This window comes from Oncorhynchus gorbuscha, linkage group LG03, assembly GCF_021184085.1.
Source record: "Oncorhynchus gorbuscha isolate QuinsamMale2020 ecotype Even-year linkage group LG03, OgorEven_v1.0, whole genome shotgun sequence".
NCBI classification, from domain to species: Eukaryota; Metazoa; Chordata; class Actinopteri; order Salmoniformes; family Salmonidae; genus Oncorhynchus; species Oncorhynchus gorbuscha.
The window spans coordinates 19792273-19816102 of NC_060175.1; the positions used below are offsets into that span (position 1 = coordinate 19792273).

The 23830-nt window shown below is 43.1% G+C and overlaps 1 protein-coding gene and 1 pseudogene across 1 annotated transcript; one reads left to right on the forward strand and one right to left on the reverse strand.

The window, feature by feature from the left end:
- Positions 1-673: 673 nt before the first annotated feature.
- On the reverse strand, positions 674-5638 carry LOC124018763 (major intrinsically disordered Notch2-binding receptor 1-like). Its single transcript, XM_046334116.1, has 3 exons — positions 3511-5638; positions 1882-2115; positions 674-1411 (listed from the first exon to the last, which is right to left on the reverse strand). The coding sequence occupies exons 1-3, from the start codon at positions 5629-5631 to the stop codon at positions 1217-1219; spliced, it is 2550 nt and encodes an 849-aa protein (XP_046190072.1). The 5' UTR covers positions 5632-5638; the 3' UTR covers positions 674-1216.
- A 3250-nt stretch (positions 5639-8888) lies between these two features.
- Positions 8889-11457, forward strand: LOC124016491 (annotated as a pseudogene).
- The last annotated feature ends 12373 nt before the right edge of the window (positions 11458-23830 follow it).

Below are 23830 nucleotides of genomic sequence, written 5' to 3' on the forward strand. Positions count from 1 at the left end.
CCTAGTTTTGTATCACATTCCAATGGTAAAACTGTGGGGAACAAAAATGCAATTTCAGAATGTGGGGGAGACACAGTGAAGTTGCACCCCTGTGTAGCAGATATAGGATATGGTAGAAAGAGCACGTTGCCTTTTCTGTAGCCTACAGGCTGGTGATCAAATATATGACAATTTAATGACAAGGACACTTTTTTACATCATGCAAATTTCTTCAATCAAATAGCCTAACCTAAGACACTTTTTACATCATGCAGGTTTCTCCGATCACACAGCATAAACTAATATTTTTTTACTGTCATGTTAACAAACAGCATCCTAAAAATACGTATTTTCAACATCCAGAAAATAAGTATTTTCAACATCCGGAAAATAAGTATTTTCAACTTTCAATAGAACCGAAAATAAACCTTATTTCAACGTCAGGAAAATATGTATTTTTCAACTTCCCGGAAAATATGCCTTTTCAATGTCCTAGAAAATATGTATTTTAAACGTATGGAAAATACATATTTTCACCTTTCATTCAGATCTAAATTAAAACTAACTTCTATGTCTGGAAAATACATATGTTAGATGTCTTTTCAATGTGATTTTGCTTACTGGCACTATTCTAGTTTTGGGGGATGGCATTTTTTGGTCTTGCCTAGGGCACAGAACAGCAAGGACCGGCCCTGCAATCAGGGGTGGCATATATCTCATGAAACAAATACATTGCCTTAGCCAGCGAAAAATAGCAGAAATCCCAGATTTCCCACTTGAAAAACCACAATGACAACAAAGTTGTTTTATTCAACATAACTTACTGCACCATACTGCTTAATGAGAAACAAAGGCATTCAAAGTTAGACAGTAGACAAATGCTGTGCTTTTTACAATTTATAATTTTTTCAGTTGTGCTTGAAAGAAATGAGCCCTGTACGGTTTGTGGGCAAAAGGATAAGGCCAAAATAGCACTCAAGGGCATAACTGACTGTGATAACATGGGGATTCACAAAGAGTTTGCATTAGTTTAGCTTTGTCTTTTGTTATTACTCTCTCCTGAGAGAAGTGGTGCAAAGCATGGTATATGTAGGGCATACTAGTCCCCAACATCGTTGTATGAAAAAATGGTTATATATCAGATAAACACTGCATTCAGACTTCAGAATCCCTGCATCTCGTCATCGCTAATCAACCAATCATGTCAGTCTTTGTTTGGAGGTTTCCTGTCAGAGCCTCAGGAGCTCATTGTGGCGATTGGGATGACGATGACAAGGACTATGGTAACGGCTGTGAAGATGAGCGCCCCCAGCTTGCAGGCTTTGGCTCTGCGCTGGTCAGCCTCTTTGCGCCTCAATAGTGTGTCGTAACCTGGCGTGTAGATGTCCTCCATCCAAAACTCCAGATTATTGGGGTTTAGAGACTCCTGGGCCTACGAGACAAAACATAAGGCCACCACCACTCTATCATGCCAGATGTTAGACAGTCAGATAGATAACTGTTCGAGTTTCTTCCTTAAAAGTCTTATTCACTGGGAGTTCCATTTGGATCCCAGTGAATATACATTTTCTGAATATATGTTTTCTAAAGATTCAATGACTAATCCTGGTTTATATCATTTTAGGAGAAAGCTCTGTGAAACTTTACCGAATGCTTTATGATGCAGACCCTGACTGAATAACATCTGTTTTCAGTCTGTTGAATAAACAGCATATTAATACATTTAAGCTTATAATAAGACATTTTAAGTGCTCATAATAACAACAAAATATTTCCTCTTGGAAAGCAGGGGTCTCAAACCTGGGGCCGATGGGCCAGATATGGCCGGCAAGTTGATTAAATGTGGTCTGTGGTTTAATTAAAGGAAAGTGTTACCAAAAGGCCAATAAGGTCCTAATGTACCTGCAGTTCCAGAGGGGACATTCTAGCCTCTCTGTCCTCCACGGTCCAGACCGGGGCTCCTCCTCTCCCCCCAGCCAATCTGGGGTCACAGGGCAGCCCAGAGGACAACCCAGGATTGGTCAACCCGCCACCCTTCTGACGCAAGAGAGAGGAACTGAATACTGGCTCCACCAGGTGGGAGTGTTTTTGAAGGGGGAGCTTATGACTCTGGGTGGAGTTCTTTGATTGGTCCATCTGCATGGAGCAAACGTAAAGGCAGAAACAAAAGTGGTCATATTGGAATAAGCGTGATCAAACTGGATACACACAAGCAGACCTTCTCTTGCCTTCTTATCCTAAGTGGAAAATGACTGTTTACAGTCTTAGAAAAAGTGCTATTTAGAACCTAAAAGAGTTCTTCAGCTGTCGCCATAGGATAACTATTTGAAGAACCCTTATTGATTCCAACTAGAACCCTTTTTGGCTCCATGTAGAACACTTTGAACAGAGGATTCTACATGGAACTCAAAAGGATTCTACTTGGAACCAAAAGGAGTTCTCTTATGGGGAAAGCTGAACCCTTTTTTCGAAGAGTGTACGATGAAAGCCAGTCCTGCATTGAAAGTAAAAGAGCCATGGGTTATACTAATCGACTATGTATTCAACTGACTACCTAAACCGCAGTCTGACCAATAAGCCAGCTAATTGCATGTCTGACTCAAGTTCTGCTTTAGGTTTGAGTATTATTCTTTCCCATCTCTGCCTAAAATCCCAAAATCCGTAGAGCTTACATTTCCTTATTTTGACACACACAGGTCCAAACTGGCCTTGTGAAACCCGACCAGTGTTATAAAGAACTACTTAAGTAGTTTTTGGGGGTATCTTTACTATTTATATTGTTGGCAACTTTTACTTTTACTCCACTATATTATAATAAATGTACTTTTTACTCCATACATTTTCCCTGACACCCAAAAGTACTTGTTTCATATCGAATGCTCAAGCAGGACAACAACATAGTCCAATTCATACACCTATAAATATAATGCATTGTCACCCCTACCGCCTCTTATCTGGCGGGCTCACTAATACTGCGTTTGTAAATGATGTCTGAGTGTTGGAGTGTGCCCATTGCTATCAAAAAAACAAGAATTGTGCCATCTGGTTTGCTTAATATACAGAATTTTTGGTATAGCATTTATGTTAACTTTTTACTTTTTAAAGTCAATTTGAAACCATATACTTTTAGACTTTTACTGAAGTAGTATTTTACTGGGTGATTCACTTTTACTTGAGTAAAAGTAGAGATCCCTTAATAGAAAAGGACTCAAGTATGACAATTGAGTACTTTTTCCACAACTGAACCCGACTGATCTTACAATAGCTCACATTCTGTATCACTTAATGTGAAATGAAACGTGAGAAGTAGCAACCAGTCTCCTTTACCAGGCTCGGCCCAAACACCAACACACAAAAATACAGAGCAGATAACAGGTTAAACCCTGAGACTGCTTCACAGCCCACACAGTTAAACTCCCGACTTAACAAAATGATCACACTCAATAACACACACATACTCAATTGATGCATGCATACCAACACACACACACACTGACATACACTGTTGCACTGACTTAGGTCGTACATCACCTGCCGTTTTTTCCCGGGCTGGGCCTTCCCATCTTTACTTTTCGAGAACGACACCGTCCAATCCCGCGCAGACAAGTTGGAGACGACGCTCGGCCGTTTGGTGTCTACGGCATTTTTCTCCTCAGGCTTGGAGGAGGCCAGCCGAGAGAACACCCCCTTCTTCCCCCCTTCGGTCTCGCTCAGACCTCCGTTTGTCTCTGTCTTCCCTTGGCTGCTACCCCACTGGTTGAAGTCCAGGCTGCCAAACGAATGCCCAGACACAGACAGGGGCTGGGGTTCCGAGGAGCCACCAGACCCAGGAGTGAGCGAATGGCTCAGACTACCCAGGGAAGACCCACCACCGCTGGGCGGTCCCAGCCACCTACCTCCACTCCCTCCTCCTCCTCTAATGGCCTGCTCTTGTATCTTCTCATCCAGTCGCTGGAGGAAGGAAAGAACTTGGGAGATTTCGGCCTTGACCTCGGACAGCGACTCCAGGCGTCTCTCGATCTGGCCCATTCTCAGAAGGAGTTTACATACGCTGGCCTTGAGGCCGCCATCGTCACTGCCATCCAGGGAGTGAAAGAGCTTCTGGAGCTGGCCCAGGCGGCCACGTCGTGCCTCTGGTGTGTCCTGGGCTGCCGAGGGGCCCACGTCGTGGGGGTGGAGGACCCCCGTGGAGCCGCACATGCTCATGTCATCCAGGAAGCGGAAGATGGCGCTGATGTCATCCTCGCCCATCATGTCGGGGTCATCCATCGAGGTCATGAAGGACAGCCGGTCGGCGTGCACTAGGCTCCGCAGGCGCCGGGGGTCCGGCATGGTGTCGGTCTGGGTACCCCTGCTGCAGGCCGTCAACCCCCCTCCTCCAAGTGCGGGAATGGTGTTCCCCTCCCATCCCTTTGGAGGGGACAACCCGCCACCAACGTTGTTTGTAGTGGGGCTAGGAGTGAGTCTAACCTGAAGAGAGCCCTCGGAGCCATCCAAACCCACCCCTGCTAAGCCCACCTCCCTGTCATCCAGACTCAGGCTCTTGTCGGCCCACCCTGGCCTCTGGGCCCTGGGGGGTTGGAGGTGGAGGGAGGACCATTCTTGAATAGTATCCCCTGGGCCAAAGTATGTGGAGTCCTGGAGGTCGTCCAAGCTTTCATGCTTGGCCCGGCGCTCCGGCAAAGACCGACCAACAGTGGGGGAAGGATACGGGTTGGATAGCAGTTCAAAGCTGCGGTTGGAAAACAGTTCCTGCCTCCCTCTTCGTCCTACTCCTCCTCTTGGAGTCTGAGACTCAGTACTGATGGTCACCTGGGGAACCAGTTGCGACTGGTTGTGGAAGTCCTTCTTGAAGATGTCTCTCTTCTTCATGCAGGAATGCCGCTCCGATCCCGGCTGTGATCCCGGCTCCGATCCCGGCTCCGATCTGGGATCTCTGGGTGCCGAGTCTCCGCTCAGGGAATCTTTGGAGGACTCGCTGTCCGTCTCCAGGGGGAGGTAGATGCTCTGCATGCCTGTGATGCTGCCGCTGCCAGCGAACAGTGGGGTGTTGTGGCGCCAGTCGAAAGACACAGCCCTGGCACGGCTCGGAGGGGATGAGGAGACAAGAGAGAGGGGATCAGGAGGGAGACTGGCGCGCTTGCGGAACGAGTAATTTGATTTGGGCCAGAGCAAGCTTGGGTCGATGGGGCCTGAGATGGTCTGAGAGTCTGAAAGTGTACACACCCTATCACATCTGGAGAATCTCACTTCATCAGTGATGGGCAAAGAGCTTTGCAAAGAGGGCTCTGGGGATTGGTCGATGTGAGGGGCGGGCTTGGCTTTTATTGGCTGAGCAGCCTGGGCCTCATCGGGAGCCCCACCCGTCATTTGAATGAGGTTGAATATAGTGACGATGTCAGCTGCCACGCCTATCGGGGATGTCCCCAGTCCCTTGGGGGTGACCCTGTCTCTGAAGAGGGTGGCGGGGAAACATGGGTCACGGCAGGCTGCGGAGAACAGCAGGCTCCTAAGCTCTGTGAGGTGCTGCAGGTCGAAGCGGGTGCTGACCATTCGACACAGATCCTGGAAGGAGAGCCAGTGGCGCATAGCGGCCAGCTCCTCCAGAATACCCAGCAGGACCAGGGGGTACTCCTGTTGCAGGCTGGCCATGAGCCAATATTACCTTCATATCAACAATAAAATCAACAGGAGATGTGAGAACAATCAAAGTGGTTGGAAATAACTCCTAGGATAAATACCACTAATTTATTACCACTTGAATACCACTAAGCCAGAGTAAAACCTCTGGAGTTTAAAGTGTGTGCTAGCCTAAATAACATATTAGTAGAATATTATTTATCATATATCAAAATAACAAGAAATCACAATATATAGCTAATTAATGAAGCATGCACACTCTTGCAATTTTATTGAATTCAAACCAAAAATATGTGGACCCTGGTGTTTTACTTCAGTGATGTAAAAATATCTATCTCACCGAGAGTCACACTTTACAGCAAGTGACCTTAATTTGAGCCTTAAAATAACTGACCAGATGATATGATGAGGAAATGCTGCATAGCCTATCATATACTGTACACCGGTTAACTCGAAATGAACCAGAAAAGAAATCTAGGCTATATGAAAAGCCAAACTTAAATAGCAGCGTTTTAAAATACATCTTAAACAAATAAAATAGCACTTATGACATACATTCATCTGATAATGTAGTAGTTTTTAAGCCATCTCAGAAGCACTAAAAGTTTAACAATTGGGAGAGCAGAATCAAACAGTCATGGAGTCAATCCAGTCGGTGTCAATGAATAATCCATCCCATGAGAACATGAAATCATCTTCACTTGTGCTTGTTGAAAAGGTTGAAAAGCCTTTAAAGTAGGCTAGCCTATTTAGAAACAATATTTTATCAACAGTCAGGATTTAAATAACAGTCACACAAAGTCAGAGACTTAGCTAGCCTACCTGTTATCTCTGGACAGAGAAGAGTTGAATTTCAACAGCAGCACCTCCGTTAGAATAACAGCACTGGCTTTGAGAATCGCAAAACAACCTGAGTTATCATATTGTCTGCAGATTAATAAAAGGATGATATTCCTTTGGAAAGAAAGATCCAATCCACTGCACAGTTCATTCTCATCTGCCTGGATGAGCTCTGTTAAAATGGGTAGCTACAGACCAGGCTGAGAGTAGAAAATTAGAAACCAGGTCATCCTCTCACTCGTCCCTAAGTCCCCAAAGGAGCCTCAAAAAAGTATCCATTCAACTAAGTATAATCTCCCCGAATAGAATAGCTTGATGACACCTGAAATGTCAACACAAACTAGAGGCTACATGTAGGCTAATCATATTCATCATACTCTAGCCTAAAATAAAGGTTGGCACAATATATCTCTGTGTGTGATGGAGTGTGGGAGTGTTTCTTTTAGGCTGTCAGATGACAAAAGTGTGTTTGAGTGAAGGAGAAAACAGATTAAAAATGTATGATTTCATAATTCAGACTCCTCAACAACATCTAGCTTGACAGTAAACCCCAAGGCGTGGATGACCTGATCAGACACACACACACACACCGGCCAGTTCTCCTGGATCTGTCATCATTAGCAAACATTAGCATCCATAAAGGCCAATACTTAAAACCCCATTAGACTGAGAGGAGAGGAAAGCTTTCAGCTTCTTACATCTCTGTCAGTTTCACCTGTCAGCCATATAGGAATAAATCTATTATATACCGATGATGGAATCCCTTTCGATCCATAAAATGAGTAGATGGTATAGGAAAGAGCTTTTATATAAGATTTTATTCTACAGTACATCAATTATGATGCATTTGCCTAGAAATAACATGATAGTAGCAGGTCATTTCTGGCAATTGCTTGTACAATGTTTGAAAACAATTATAATATACTGTGTAATTACCTTAATAGTTAACAACCATCTCTTCATCAAACTGTGTAATTACCTTAATAGTTAATTATCGTCTCTTCATCATACTGTGTAATTTCCTTAATAGTTAATAATCGTCTTTCATCACACTGTGTAATTAACTTAATATTTAATCATCCTCTCTTCATCATACTGTGTAATTAATTTAATAGATAATAATCCTCTCTTCATCATACTGTGAAATTAACTTAATAGTTAATAATCCTCTCTTCATCTCTTTGGGACACAAGGCCACAATGAGCTCCGTCCAACAGATCTCTCTCCAACAGATATCTTACCATGGTGTTATTGAGTAATTTCATATATAGATACTGGGTAATAATGTTGCAACACCCTCAATAGTAAAGAACTATAAACTATCTCTAACCACTGCTACAAGGTATTGTAATGGGTGACTTTAATTTACAGTTCTCTTACCATTGAGTTTTTTAGTAGGTTTACATGTAGATACTCCGGTCAGGTCAGCCACCAACTGCTTTATTAGACATCAGTCCTAGTGAGTTAAACCTTGTGAGCTGACATGGCAATTCATCTACCAGAATCAGCTAAGTGCCTTTACAGTTTGCCCAGATTTCCTTGCAAGGATGGTGTGGTGGTGCATAGCGGGCAATACAGAGTTAGAGGTAGAAAAATGTGCCACTCCACAAAATCTCTCTCTATCTCGATCTCTCTCAGAACCAGGAAGTCCCCCTAGTATGTGACTCAGAAGTGGCAACGTGAGTGGAAGAGTAAGGAGAACGGAGGATTGTTTTTCTCTATCCAGAACTCTATGAGGAAGGTCAGTAGGTACCTGGGGAGAGTAAGGAGAACGGAGGATTGTTTTTCTCTATCCAGAACTCTGTGAGGAAGGTCAGTAGGTACCTGGGGAGAGTAAGGAGAACGGAGGATTGTTTTTCTCTATCCAGAACTCTATGAGGAAGGTCAGTAGGAACCTGGGGAGAGAAAGGAGAACGGAGGATTGTTTTTCTCTATCCAGAACTCTGTGAGGAAGGTCAGTAGGAACCTGGGGAGAGAAAGGGAATGGGGTTCCTGTTAACAAGGCTGAGGTTAGGTCATTGTGGATTGGGAGGTGGGTTAGCTTTAGTAGGGAAACATACAGTTGGGAAGTGTGAGAACTGTTGGGAGGTGGAGTCTGTACAGCATGTCCTGCTATAATGCAGGTGGTATAAAGAGATTAGGAGGGAATTGTACTGTGAGCTGGCTACAATTACACTAGAAAGTCTCTTGGGTTCAATATGACCGGCAGTGCGAAATAGCTTGACAGCTTTTGGCTTTTCTCTATACCACTGGCCTGCACTTACTGGTGCGAGGCTGGAATGTGAGATGTATACATGTATAATAACTACGCCAACCTGTGAAAGGCAGCAATGCATCGGAAAGTTACAAGAAGAAGAAGACAAGAAGTACCTCCTACAAACTTTCTTGAGTTTATGAGTTTTCTGTCTGTGTGAACAACAACAGTCCAAATGGCACAACAGAGAGTTCTGCTGGACCAGGACAAGTTCTGTTGTTCTGTCTGTCTGGTTCAACCGAATGATCCGGTTACTATTCACTGTGGACGCAGTTACTGTAGGAGCTGTATTCAAGGCTGCTGGGATCAGGATGATGACAATTGCACACAGTCCCCATTGCACACAGACCTTCACTCCAAGGTCTGCTCTAACATTTTGGCTGAGGTGGTGGAAAAACTGAAGAAGACAGGACTCCAGGCTGCTCCTGCTCTGTACGATGCTGGACCTGGAGATGTGGCATGTGGTTTCTGCACTGGGACCAAAATGCAGAAAGCCCTCATGTCCTGTCTGGTGTGTCTGATGACTGCTGTGAGACTCACCTCCAGCCTCACTATGATAGTTCTGGACTAAATAAACACAATCTGGTCAAAGCCACCGCACATCTACAGTAGAAGATCTTCTCTCGTCATAACAAACTGCTGCATATTTATTGCCATACCGATCAGCAGTGGGTTTGTTATATTTCTATAGTGGATGAACATAAAGGCCATGATGCAGTGTCAGCTGCAGCAGAGAGGACTAAGAAAAGGGTAAGGTGACTTTGAACATGGCACAGTCAAAGGATGCCACCTTTCCGACCAAACAGTTTGGCAAATTTCTGTAAGGCAAAAAACTGTAAGTGCTGTTATTGTGAAGTGGAAACTTCTAGGAGCAACAACAAAGGCTCATCCACAAAGTGGTAGGCCACACAATCTCACAGAACGGGACCGCTGAGTGCTGATGCGCGTAGCTTGTAAATATTGTATGTCCTCAGTTGCAACACTCACTACCGAGTTCCAAATTGCTTCTGGAAGCAATATCAGCACAATAACTGTTCATTGGGAGCTTCATGGTATGGGTTTCCATGGCCGAGCAGCCGCACACAAGCCTAAGATCACCATGCGCAATGCCAAACGTTGGCTGGAGTGGTGTAAAGCTCGCCGCCATTGGACTCTGGAGCAGTGGAAACGTGTTCTCTGGAGTGATGAATTACGCTTCATCATCTGGCAGTCCAATAGACTAATCTGGGTTTGCCAGATGCTAGGATAACTCTATCTGCCCCAATCCATAGTGCCAACTATAAAGTTTGGTAGAGGAGGAATAATAGTTCGGGCTAGGCCCCTTAGTTCCAGTGGATGGATATCTTAACGCTACAGCATAAAATGACATTCTAGACAATTCTGTGCTTCCAACTTTGTGGCCCCAGTTTGGGGAAGGCCCTTGGCTGTTTCAGCATGACAATGCTCCCGTGCACAAAGCGGTCCATACAGAAATGGTTTGTCGAGATCGGTGTGGAAGAACTTGAATGGCCTGCAAAGATCTCTGACCTCAATCCCACCGAACACCTTTAGGATGAATTGGAACACCGACTGCGAACCAGGCAAAATCACCCAACATCAGTGCCGGACCTCACTAATTGTCATGTTCTGACCTTAGTTATTTAGTTATGTCTTTGTTTTAGTATGGTCAGGGCATGAGTTTGGTGGGTTGTCTATGTTCTTTTTTCTATGATTTGGGATTTCTGTGTTTGGCCTGGTATGGTTCTCAATTAGAGGCAGCTGTTAATCGTTGTCCCTGATTGAGAGCCATACTTAGGTAGCCTGGTTTCACTTTTGAGTGATGGGTGCTTATTTTCCGTGTCTATGTTCCACACGGAACTGTTTCGATTATAAGATAATATAATTTAACATAACAATTGAATCCCTACGCTCTATGGGCCTTAAATCACTTTACTATAATATTGAGCAAATATCGTGACATCTCAATGAAGACTGCTGTCCACAGAGGTACCTGTACATGAGTCAGCAGAAGGTCCAGCAGAGAGTCCAGGAGAGAGTGAATGTGCTGAAGGAGCTCCAACAGGCTGTGAAATCTCTCAAGGTGAGTATGATTGATCAGAGGAGACAATTCCACTTCTCTCCTCCAGTCAGCCAATGAGAGAGGCCCCTCTCCAATCCTACTGAGCCCCAATGTGGGGAACAGGGTCATATTGTCCCCCAGTTAACAGTGGTCTTGTCTTCTCATTCTCTCTGTCCTAACAGCACTCTGCACAGGCAGCAGTGGAGGACAGTGAGAGGATATGTATTGATCTGATCTACTCCATTGAAAGAAGGTGCTTTGAGGTGAAGGAGCTGATCAGAGTCCAAGAGAAGGCTCAAGTGAGTCAAGCTGAAGGACTCATGGGGCAACTGGAGCAGGAGATAGCTGAGGAGGAGAAGCACTGAGCTGGAGCAGCTCTCAAACACAGAGGATCACATCCATTTCCTCCTGGTTGATACAGGTGATATGGAAAGAATAGAATAGATCATTTACTGTCCATTCTGTGAGAAACTCTCTCAAGGGCAATGGCAGGAGACCAGCAGCTGCCAGATTGACAGTTTTCTTCTCCCTCTCTCGAGTTATCAGTCTCTCTCCAGCCCCAGTATATCTTCAGACTTACCTAGCATTGTTTTCCATCCTCTTTCACATTGAAGATGTGACTGAGGCTGTTGCTGAGCTGAAAAATAAACTACAATGATTCCTTAAAGGATATATTGATAATTGAATACTAAAATAATACTAAAACAATACTAAAACAAATTGTGAAACACTTTAGACCAATGAGGTCGTATAGCCAGTGCTTTACGTGTGTGTAATATGATCATAACATTCTCTCTGTGAATGTGTTTGTGTGTCTGCAGTGAATACAGTGGAAGTTCTACTGCCTCCAAAGCCAAAGACCAGAGAACAGTTCTTATAATGTGAGTGTCTTCATCCTGAAGTAACTTTGTCTCTTTTTATCGACACTCCTCATAAACCATAAGATAGAAATATATAGCCAAATACTAGTTAGACACAATATCTGGCTCTTGGTATCTGTAACGGCCGTTGTTGGTGGAAGAAGGTGAGGACCAAAGCGCAGCGTGGTAAGTGTTCATGATGTTAATATTTAATGAATCAAACTGAACGCTAAAATACAAAACAACAAAGTGAACGAACGAAACCGAAACAGTTATGTCTGGTGCAGAATACAGTTTAGCTATGAAGGCCTCTTCTGCCTCCTGATGGAACAAACACAAAAATGCATTATGTAACTGTTGGTAAGGCTGGTAATTTACTGTTTTATATATCATTCTTCAAATCAAATATTTGCCAACTCTTATGAACACTCTCTGCTTTCACATCTAAATGATCCTAATCAAGAACCACAATGTCATTCAGGTTGTATAGAGTGATTCTTGCCTGTAACTGTCCTTTGAATTTCTCCATGTTTTTTTGCTGGGATAACTTCCTGCTCTCAAAGTTTCACACGCAACGTCCAGCTCCAAGTCATACTGTTCCAACATCCTCTTCTTCTGCAGTTCAACTCTATATAAGTATTACTTGTCGTGTGCAATGAAAAAGAGTGAGCCTTTCTCTGTATAATATATTCACAGTATCAGACCTGGATTGAAGTAATATTTTACATTTAATATTTGTTTTATTTAGCATTTTTATGTGAATTTTAGCTGCACTTGATTGAGGTTGCTTGATTGAGGTTGCTTGGCTGCAATGTAACCAATGGGAATACTCCAAAAAGTGCAAACCCCTGCAAACAATGCAAAACGTTATGTTTGGCGTAAAAGCAAAACACAGCTCATCACCCTGAACACACCATCCCCACTGTCAAACGTGGTGGTGGCAGCATCGTGGTTTGGGCCTGCTTTTCTTCAGCAGGGACAGGGAAGATGGTTAAAATTGATGGGAAGATGGATGGAGCCAAATACAGGACCATTCTGGAAGAAATCCTGATGGAGTCTGCAAAAGACCTGAGACTGGGACGGAGATTTGTCTTCCAACAAGACAATGATCCAAAACATAAAGCAAAATTTACAATGGAATGGTTCAAAAATAAACATATCCAGGTGTTAGAATGGCCAAGTCAAAGTCCAGACCTGAATCCAATCGAGAATATGTGGAAAGAACTGAAACTGCTGTTCACAAATGCTCTCCATCCAACCTCACTGAGCTCGAGCTGTTTTGCAAGGAGGAATGGGAAAAAAATTCAGTCTCTCGATGTGCAAAACTGATAGAGACATACCCCAAGCGACTTACAGCTGTAATCGCAGCAAAAGGTGGCGCTACAAAGTATTAACTTTAGGGGGCTGAATAATTTTGCATGCCCAATTTTTCAGTTTTTGATTTGTTAAAAAAGTCGTCCACTTCATGATTGTGTCCCACTTGTTGTTGATTCTTCACAAAAAATACAGTTTTATATGTTTGAAGCCTGAAATGTGGCAAAAGGTCGCAAAGTTCAAGGGGGCGGAATACTTTCGCAAGGCACTGTAGTTCCCAATCGTTCTGATTGTGTTGGAACTGTGACGTCATGTTGTCATATTGTGACGTTAGGTGGGTGCTACACGAAATACCCTATATATACAAAAGTATGTGCACATACCTTCAAATTAGTGGATTTGGCTATTTCAGCCATATCCGACAGTTGTATAAAATCGAGCACACAGCCAGCCATGTGTCATGACTGTCCTGTAAGGATCCAAATAGGTCAGATCAGCTTAGCAACAAATTACTTCCAACAGAACCTCTCTCACCCACAGAGAGGGGATAAGGGAACTGGTGGGAGTTGACAGCTCACAACCTGTTGTAAATAAAGGACAGAACATTCACATATCTCCCTCTCCAATGATCACCACAGGAATGTGCCTTTGTTTCACAGACACTTTTCCCGCCAAAACTCTAACACTTTCTAAAACAAATACTGGAAAAATATTTCTAACGTAGAACATGGGGAATGGTCAGAGGCGACCTAAAGAATAATAATGTCATTTCTGTTGTTATTTTGTGATGTCATTAAAAATGTTATAAAGGATATACTGTAACTTGAAAAGTACACACACTATATGTGTGAAGTGTCCTTCCGATGCGTTGTGCATGAAATAGAGAGGGATGTGATTTTAGAAACTATAAGAGGAAATTGTTTCTATAACTTTGTTCAAGTAAGTATTCACCGCCCCCTTGAGTGAGGTCAGAGAGTGTGTCAGCCTGACAGAACCGTGTTTTCGAATTAACTGTATAAAAAAAGTGGGTTAAGAATGAACATATCAGACTAGAAAGACGTGGAGCTGCAGCTCACATCCAAAGTGGTTCGAACTCTGAATCTCAACACAAGGTAGAGACGATAAAGTCACCTCCTGGAGAATCACTGATACTGCTGATTAGCTGTCCTAAGTAAAGTATCTAGAGAAGCAAATTTAAGTGGGACCATTCTACTACTCTTCTCAAATCACCTTAGTATGCTATTCTCATCACCCCACTGATAACCATTGACACGGCTGGCTAGCCTATCTTCAAATAAGCATCTTATTTGGAAGTAGAGAATGGAAGTAGAATAAACTCTGTCACCGGATACCGGACGACACCAGAGGCTGAACTCCATTTCCAAGGTGGCCTGGTCCGACAGGTATACACGAAGAACCAAGGCATTTACATGTAAATACATTCATGATTTCTTACTTCAAACGGGCGGTGGTTCGTGTACAAAGTATATGATTACTGTGAGAGTAGTTTCTAAACGTACCAAAGTATTATGTCTCTGTCCCTCTCTGCCCTCCTCTTTTGTAACAAGCCACCAAATTGTGTCAGTCCGCTAGTGACCTGTTTCTAATTTATTAAGTGTATGTTTATCCTGTGTTACCATTTAGTTAGCTAGTAAATAAATAATTAAACCAATTTGTGTAGTACTTTTGCAGATACAGGAGATTACGTCTGTTCAGAATGATGATATGATACAAGGTTATGATTAATAAGTTCACTGTTTATGGATGATAAGACATTTAGAGTTTAATTTGGGAGATTGTAACTCTTTAAAGAACTACTCTCGTGGTGCCCCAAATTCTAATGAGTCAATTGTTACATAATTCATTTAATCAGGTAACAATTAAAAATAGTTAGTTGATTAGATAAATAACAGATTAATGAAAGTAAAGTCACGACAGATGCAATCTCTATAGACAAACATTGTCAGTAGAATGACCTTCCTGATGAACTCAGTGACTTTCAACGTGGCACCATCATAGGAGGCCTCCTTTCCAACAAGTCAGTTCAACAAATTTCTGCTCTGCTAGAGCTGCCCCAGTCAACTGTAAGTGCTGTTACTGTGAAGTGGAAATGTCTAAGAGCAACAGCGCTCAGCCGCAATGTGGTAGGCCACACAAGCTCACAGAATAGGACCGCTGAAGTGCATAAAAACCATCTGTCCTCGGTTGCAACACTCACTACCGAGTTCCAAACTGCCCCTGGAAGCAACGACAGCACAAGAACTGTTAGTTGGGAACATCATGAAATGGGTTTCCATGGCCGAACAGCTGCACACAAGCCTAAGATCACAATGCGCAGTGTCAAGCTTCGGCTGTTTCTATAACTGTAAAGCTCACCGCAATTGGACTCTGGAGCAGTGGAAACGCATACTCTGGAGTGATGAATCAAGCTTCACGATCTAGCAGTCCAAAGGACAAATCTTTAGTCTGCCGTATACCGTTAGAACACTACCTGCCCCAATCCATAGTGCCAACTATAAAGTTGGGTGGAGAAGGAATAATGGTCTGGGGCTGTTTTACATGGTTCGGGCTAGGCCCCTTAGTTCCAGTGAAGGGAAATCTTAATGCTACAGGATCTAGACAATTCTGTGCTTATAACTTTGGGGAAGGTCCTTTCCTATTTCAGCATGACAATGCCCTGTGCACAAAGCAAGGTCCATACAGAATGAGTGCCCGACCTCACTAATGCGTTTGTGGCTGAATGGAAGTAAGTCCCCACAGCGATGTTCCTACATCTAGTGGAAAGCCTTCCCAAAAGAGTGGAGGCTGTTATAGCAGTAAAGGGGTGATTAACTCCATAGTAATGCCCATGATATTGGAAGGAGGTGTTCAACTGAGCAGGTGTCCCCATACTTTTGATCATGTAGTGTACCATTAATGACAAACTACCCTCCAAAGACCCCAGAATGCCACTCTACCACCCTGATGCAGCTCCAAGTCACTGCTCTGCATCTTTTGTTTCAGAAGATTTTTTAAATTTAACTAGGCAAGTCAGTTAATAACTAATTCTTATTTACAATGACAGCCTAGGAACAGTGGGTTAACTGCCTTGTTCAGGGGCAGAACAGATTTTTACCTTGTCAGCTCAGGGATTCAATCTAGCAACCTTTACGGTTACTGGCCCAACACTCTAACCACTAGGCTACCTGCTCTTGATACAACTGGAGAGGAAAATTGAACTGTTAAACCTGGAGCATGCAGCTATCAGGAGCAATTAACAATGTAATGTAATGAGATGGATAACTGTTATAGACTTACACAGAGGTGGCACTCATCCAAAGTAGACTTTAAAGTGAAGTGATTGAATAGATCAATGTGAGCAGTAGTTTACTACTACTATTGTTGTGGCACTGGACATATGATAGGGAATGAATGAGCCTACTAAAAGAGAGATATTGACCTTCACACATTTCTGTGGTTCACTGTGAGTCTGTGCAGGCTTCTCTCCTTGAGTCCTCAAGAGTCCTCAAGAGCTTCTTCTTCTTGGAGTCGATCTTCTTGCACTTTTCATACTGAAGTTCCTTGGTCTTTATCCTGCATTCTGCAACATGTAGTTTTGATCACAATGCTACTACACTAAGTTGCTGATTCGGCACAGAATATGACCAGTTTAACACAATTCACTTCATTCTTCTGTGTATCATTATGCACTGACCATTTATAGTCTAGTAGTACATGTCATTACTACAAATGTACTTATGATGGGGCTGCAGGTAGCCTAGTGGTTAGAGCATTGGGCCAGTGACCGGGAGGTTGAAGGATCGAATCCCCGAGCTAACAAGGTAAACATCTGCTGTTCGACCCCTGAGCAAGGCACTGTTTCCTGGGCACCGTGGATGTCGTTTAAGGCAGCCCCTGCACCTCTCTGATTCAGAGAGTTAAATGTGGAAGACACATTCAGTTGGACAACTGACTAGATATCCCCCTTTCCCTATGTCAAGACTGTATTACTATACAATTATATTTGATTTTGGTTTGCATTGGTGCTCTCAAAGACTGATCACTTGAGACTTCCATACATTTATTTGATGCAATCTTGTTAGCAATGGAGAAGAGGCCGTAAAATGGGATATTTTAAGACACCAGTTCATTTAAGATGAGGAACTAGGCCACATAATACTGAAAGATTGCCACCATATTCCTCAGGAGGGACGTCCAGCAGGGTATTACAGAATTACACAACTTCCCAGTGGGCATAACTGCTTGCAAAGACGTCATTATGATACTATGTTCCAAATTCTACCCTCTGGGTACTGATTTCACATGAACTAGAATGCTAATCTACTACACAATATTTGACCTGATATTGAATTCAAGGTCACTCTTTTGTTAAAAACACACATCAGTTTCTTTGCTTCACCGGTTGGCTATTTGAAGTTGGCGGCCCGCGAGAACAATAATGTGTCAGGAATCCCCCGGTTAGCAGTGCACATACAGATTAACGAAAAACGTGTGTGTGTGTGTGTGAGTGTGCATGCTCCTGCGAGTATGCATCTGTGTCTGCGTCACGAGTCACCTTCACTGCAGTACTGGAGCCCATCGGTCAGGGGAGCTTGCAGCTCGGCCATGGTCTTATCCATGGTGGCGAAGGTCAGGTGTCCGTCACTGGTCAGCTGATCCAGGCTCCAGGCCCCGGGTCACTGGGCCCTGTCTGGGGGATGCATACCGCAGGAGCAGGGCCTGCTTGTCCCGCAGCACACCCTTCAACTCCTCCCACCACAGCAGTTTCTCCTGTGTCCTCTGGGAGAGCCGGTGGGAAGAGAGATATGGATCTAGAAACAAGCCTTACCGCCGTGGCATTGCTTTTGTTTTTGCAATGCCTTTGGGGTCTAGTTCGGGTTACAGTATAAGCACTTAGTGACAACTGCTGATGTAAAAAGGACTTTATGAATCAATTTGATCATTTAAATTCACTTGTGTAGCTAGATCTGAGAAGCCTATAATACTGGATACGTGTATGCCATACCTAGAGTGAGTCAAACAAACAGTATTAAAACAGGGATGTATTCCTTAAGGCACACCGTAGCAAAACGTTTTATAATGGAAAGCAAAAACAAGTGGTTCTAATTGAACAAGTCCAGGTTATCCCTTCCTGTTTTAGTCAATTTTCTCCAGTTTGGTACCTAATGAATACGACCCATGATGAGTGAAGCCTGGGGCCTGATCAGAAGACTTTACAGACGTTACCGAACGTCCAGATAGAAATGTATTGAGTAGAGATGATGTCTCTCCCTTATTTTGACTCATTCTTACAGTTTCTCACCTTCATGTCTGCGGCCTGAGTCTCAGTCAACTGGTTTTCCACCAATAGGAGACAGTGGATGAGGGTGTGGATAACATCCTGGGCCTCGTTTCTGGGGAGAATACTGGACCTGCCCAGCAGTCTCTGGCAGAAGGCCTCCACCTGTTTGCTAAAAGCCCTTTGTCTGTGGAGCGACACATACAGTACTTACAGTTTCCCACCAAACTTTAAGATCTTTTTCGAAGAAAAAAAATCCCACAAACTTCAAGATGTATTTTTTAAAGTTTCCCCATAAGGTTAATTCACCCCATTTAAATCAAGTCTTACTTGCCTGAGCAAATAATATGGTTCAGACTTGGCGGTTTAATTTGTATAATGTTAATTACATACTATGCGGGTTGAAAGGTTTGATTGTGCTAGTCTACTACGTAGACAACGTTTTATATGTTTTCATGTCTTCATTTAACACACCGTGTAAACATTCACAGTGCAGACTGGAAAAAGTATGTGAACCCTTGGATTTATGTAAACCCTCCTTTGGCAGCAATAACCTCAACCAAACATTTTCTGTAGTTGCAGATTAGACATGCACAATGATCAGGAGGAATTTTGGAACATTCCTCTTTACAAAACTGTTTCAGTTCAGCAATATTCTTGGGATGTCTGGTGTGAACTCCTCTCTTGAGGTCATGCCACAGCATCTCAATCAGGTTGAGGTCCGGACTCTGAATGGGCCACTACAGAAGGTGTATTTTCTACTGTTGAAGCCATTCTGTTGCTTCACCCAACTTCTGTTGAGCTTAAATTGGCAGACAGCCTAACATTCTCCTGCAAAATGTCTTGGCGAACTTGAGAATTCATTTTTCTGTCAATGATAGCAAGCTGTCCAGGCCCTGAGGCTGCTTAAACCATGATGCTGCCTCCACCATACTTTACAGTTAGGATGAGGTTTTGATGTTGGTGTGCTGTGCATTTTCTTCTCCACACATAGTGCTGGGTGTTCCTTCCAAACAACTCAACTGCAGTTTAATCTGTCCACAGAATATTTAGCCAGTAGCGCTGTAGATCAGCCAGGTGCACTTCAGATTTGCAGAAAGTTTTTTTTGGACAGCAGTGGCTTCTTCCGTGGTGTCCTCCTATGAACATTCTCCTTGTTTAGTATTTTATGTATCGTAGACTCGTCAACAGAGATGTTAGCAAATTCCTGAGATTTCTGTAAGTCTTTAGCTGACACTCTAGGATTCTTATGAACATCAATGAGCATACTGGGCTGTTCTCTTGCAGTCATCTTTGCAGGAGGGCCACTCCTAGGGAGAGTAGCAACAGTGCTGAACTTTCTCAATTTATAGACAATTTGTCTTACCGTGGAGTGATAAACATCAAGGCTTTAAGAGATACTTTTGTAACAATATCCAGCTTTACGCAAGTAAACAAGTCTTAATCTTAGGTCTTCTGAGATCTCCTTTGTTCGAGGCATGGTTCAAAAAATATTTCAAAATAAAAAATAAGCTAAGGACCCTGGGATTAAACACCTCCCTCTGCAACTAGAGGATGCCCTCATTCAAGCATGCCCCCATTCTCATTGACAGGGCTGTAGTGGTGCAGGTTGAAAGCTTCAAGTTCCTTGGCATTCATATCACCAATTAACTGACATGGTCCAAGCTCACCAAGACAGTCATGAAGAGGGCACGACAATACCTATTCCCCCTCAGGAGACTGAAAAGGTTTGGCATGGGTCCTGAGATCCTCAAAAGCTTCACCATTGAGAGCATCCTGACGGGTTGCATTACTGCCTGGAATGGCAACTGCTCGGCCTCTGACAGCAAGGCACTACAGTGGGTAATGCGCACGGCCCAGTACATCACTGGAGCCAAGCTTCCTGCCAACCAGGACCTCTATACCAGGCGGTGTCATGGGAAGGCTCTAAAAATTGTAAAAGACTCCAGCCACCCTAGTCAAAGACTGTTCTCTCTGCTACCGCACAGCAAGCGGTACCGAAGCACCAAGTCTAGGTCCAGGAGGCTTCTATTTTACTGCTGCTCTTGAATTATTTGTTATTCTTATCTCTTACTTTTTTAGGTATTTTCTTAAAACTGCATTGTTGGTTAAGGGCTTATAAGTAAACATTTCACTGTAAGGTCTACTACACCTGTTGTATTCGGCACGCGACAAATACATTTATATTTGATTTGACATTACATAGCAAGTATTATCGATAGAAATGGACAAAAAAAAGCTTATATCATGTCTTATAATGCTATATGGGGATATAATAGGCACTATAAGAGAATTCATAACATGAATATTTGGCTTAGTTTGGTAAAAAACAGTAGGATAAATACACACGTAGGTAGAGTCCATTCTCACTTTTTTTCTCCTTTTCTTTTAAGAGCTTTGTCACAACAGACCAGTCAGTCAATGTTAGCATTATAAATAGTTTGCTTCGTGTGTGATGAAATAAAGAGGTCACCCACCACACATTTCTCCTTCAGGACCTGTGAACAGTGTTGCTGCATGTTCCTGCAGAGCCAGACAGTATAGGCTGATCCTGCACTCAAATCTACAATGATAACAGCTACACTAGAAACAGCTTGTATATACAGTAGAACGCATTAAAGGTACTCAGAAATATGACATCATACATAGCTAGAACTTTGATGATCCAGTCCAAGGGATAGTTTATCTACATTAAATTGAGGATTGTCTATACCCTTTTGGGTTCCATGTAGAAACCTTTCAATAGAGGGATATACATGGAACCCAAAAAGGTTCTCCCATGTGGATAGGCAAATAACCTTTTTGGATCCCTTTTTTCTAAGAGTGAAGACTGATTTCATGGTAAGCAAAAACATATCTTAATATGTAATTTCTCTGAATTATCCCTTTAACTGAATATCTATCCCACATCAGCTCACACTGTCTGAGAGACTGTGTGGGGGTAGTGGGCCACCCGGGTGAAACTCTCGTTCTGGAGGCTCTTGGGGACCAGCGAGGAGATTAACTGGCTGCTGTCATCATCGTCCTGGCCATGGCTCAGTGACCCCGCTAGAGTCAGATGAGGACACTCCTTTGGGGAGGATGGGAAGCTTGGAGTGCTCGTGCAGCGATGGGATGGAGGCTCCATCCGCTAAGGGCTGTCGTTGGGAATTGACATTAAAGAGACAGTTCGCATCAAAGTCAAAGTTTGCCAGATGTATTCAGTCCTATTTAATTAATGTGGTCTTAAAATGGAAAATTCAGCCATAGACTGCTTTCAAGGAAAGGGAAATAAAATAGGTATTTGTGCTGAACTATCCCTTGAGCCCCATCCCATGCTCTTGGAATGAAGGCAAAATTACCTTCCAATTAGGGTTACAATCTGGATAGATTTTCTTAGAACCTTTTATAGCTTCTGTGGTATGAAGTCTGTAATATAAACAGATATCCCGAGTGGCATAGCGGTCTAAGGCACTGCATCTCAGTGCTAGAGGCCTCACTACAGATCCTGGTTTGATCCCAAGCTGTATCACAACCAGCCAGGTTCAGGAGTCCCATAGGGAGGTGCACAATTGGCCCAGCGTTGTCCGGGTAGGCCGTCATTATAAAATAAGAGTTTGTTCTTTACTGACTTACCTAGTTAAATAAAGGTTAAATAAAGGATCTTACTCTATATTTCTGGTTTATGGGGTACACCACCTTTGCCTGTGATGCAAAAGCAGCCACATCGCAGTTCAAGCGTGGCTTCTTCTTTTCCTGATAAATTAATAAACACAGTGAATTGTTATGGAAAGTCAATGAAAGCCAAATCAGCTTTTATTTAACACATACTGTATGTTATGGTTTAGTTTTTCAAACAACAAACACTTGTTCTCATTTGAAGCTGACGTTTATCTCAATCGCTTCTTGCTGACACAGTCACTTTGGTTGTTCTCCCTATTCAGGTCGTCTCCCTCAAACAGTCTTTTGGCATCATAGCCCTGGTGGAAAGGAAGACAGTTCAACTATCAGTGCATAGATTACATGACCATGGAAAGGGGGATACATAGTCAGTTGATCAACTGAATGTATTCAACTGAAATGTGTTTTCCGCATTAAACCCTCTGTATCTGAGAGGTGCGGAGGGCTGCCTCAATCGACATCCAAGTCTTTGGCGCCCAAGGAACGGTGGGTAGCATTTCGCTACACCCGCTATAACATCTGCTAAACATGCGTATGTTTAGATTTTAACTTTCTTGTTCAGGGGCAGAACGATATATTTTTACCGGGGTGTATTCAAAAGGACTACTCCTGACTTTAAGTTGTTAAAACCTGTTTGGGAAAGGCGTGCCGCTAGCGGGACACCTCGACAACATCCGGTGAAATTGCAGAGCGCCAAATTCAAACTAAATTAGTATCAGTTCTGTTATACTCACATACATTATTTTCTCTAGAGTGTTTTCTATCCAAATCTACCAATTATATGCATATCCTAGTGTAACAGTATAACTCTAGACCATCCCCTCGCCCATACCCGGGCGCGAAGCAGGGACCCTCTGCACACGTCAACAGTCACCCACGAAGCATCGTTACCCATCGCGCCACAAAAGACACGGCCCTTGCAGAGCAAGGGGAACCACTACTTCAAGGTCTCAGAGCAAGTGACGTCACCGATTGAAACGCTATTTAGCGCGCACCACCGCTAACTAGCTAGCCGTTTCACATCCGTTACACTAGCATATTCGGGGCCTGAGTAACAGGCAGTTTACTTTGGGCACGCTTTTCATCCGGACGTCAAAATACTGCCCCCTATCCCAAAGTTAAACGGTTACAACGCATTGGTTGAAATAGTGCTAATATTACATTGATGTTTGCCAAATAGTGTGCTTATATGACTGTACTGTTATTGAATATTGCTGTTAGTATTCTCAGTACAGTATTTGGCCATTTCAACCAACATGCTATGACACAAACTAATAATAATCACCTTTACAAACTTATTGTCGAGTGAGAAGCATAGGCTTTAGGTTAATCACATACAGAAGGGCTCCTGCTATGATTCCAGAAAACCCCTGCATACATATCCTGTAAATATATGCAGAGATTCGGCAAACTGAACCAAGACGTCATTGGAGCATTCAGTAATCATATCCTGGTCGTTCATTTTTTGATAATTCCCTGGTGCAATGGAAGAAAATAGCCGAAAAACACATGCATTTCTCCAGAAAATTTTTTAGGCTAGGTCTGATAGAATGAATCAGGACAACAACTCAAACTGACCATGGATTAACATCGCACAGCATTGCGTTACAGAAAACAACCCTAAAAGTTACTTCTAATTACCTTTTTATGGTAGAGAAAGTAATAACTTGAGGTACGACACAGCAAATAACAAAACAGCAATATACTAAGGCACCAAGGTTACAAAGTACCTTTTTTTAGATTAACAGAGTCGATGTTTCACAGATGTCATATTCAACCAATTATTGAACAGATTTGATGATACGCACGTTAGGGTGGAGCTTGTCATTTTCTTCATAGTTTTGGGGAAGTCTTCAAGGAAGTTTGGATGACCAACTTCCATGACCAGGGTTTTTACAGTGGACAAACTGTTTAGCCTACTGTTTTTTGTCTATTTTCCTTGACAC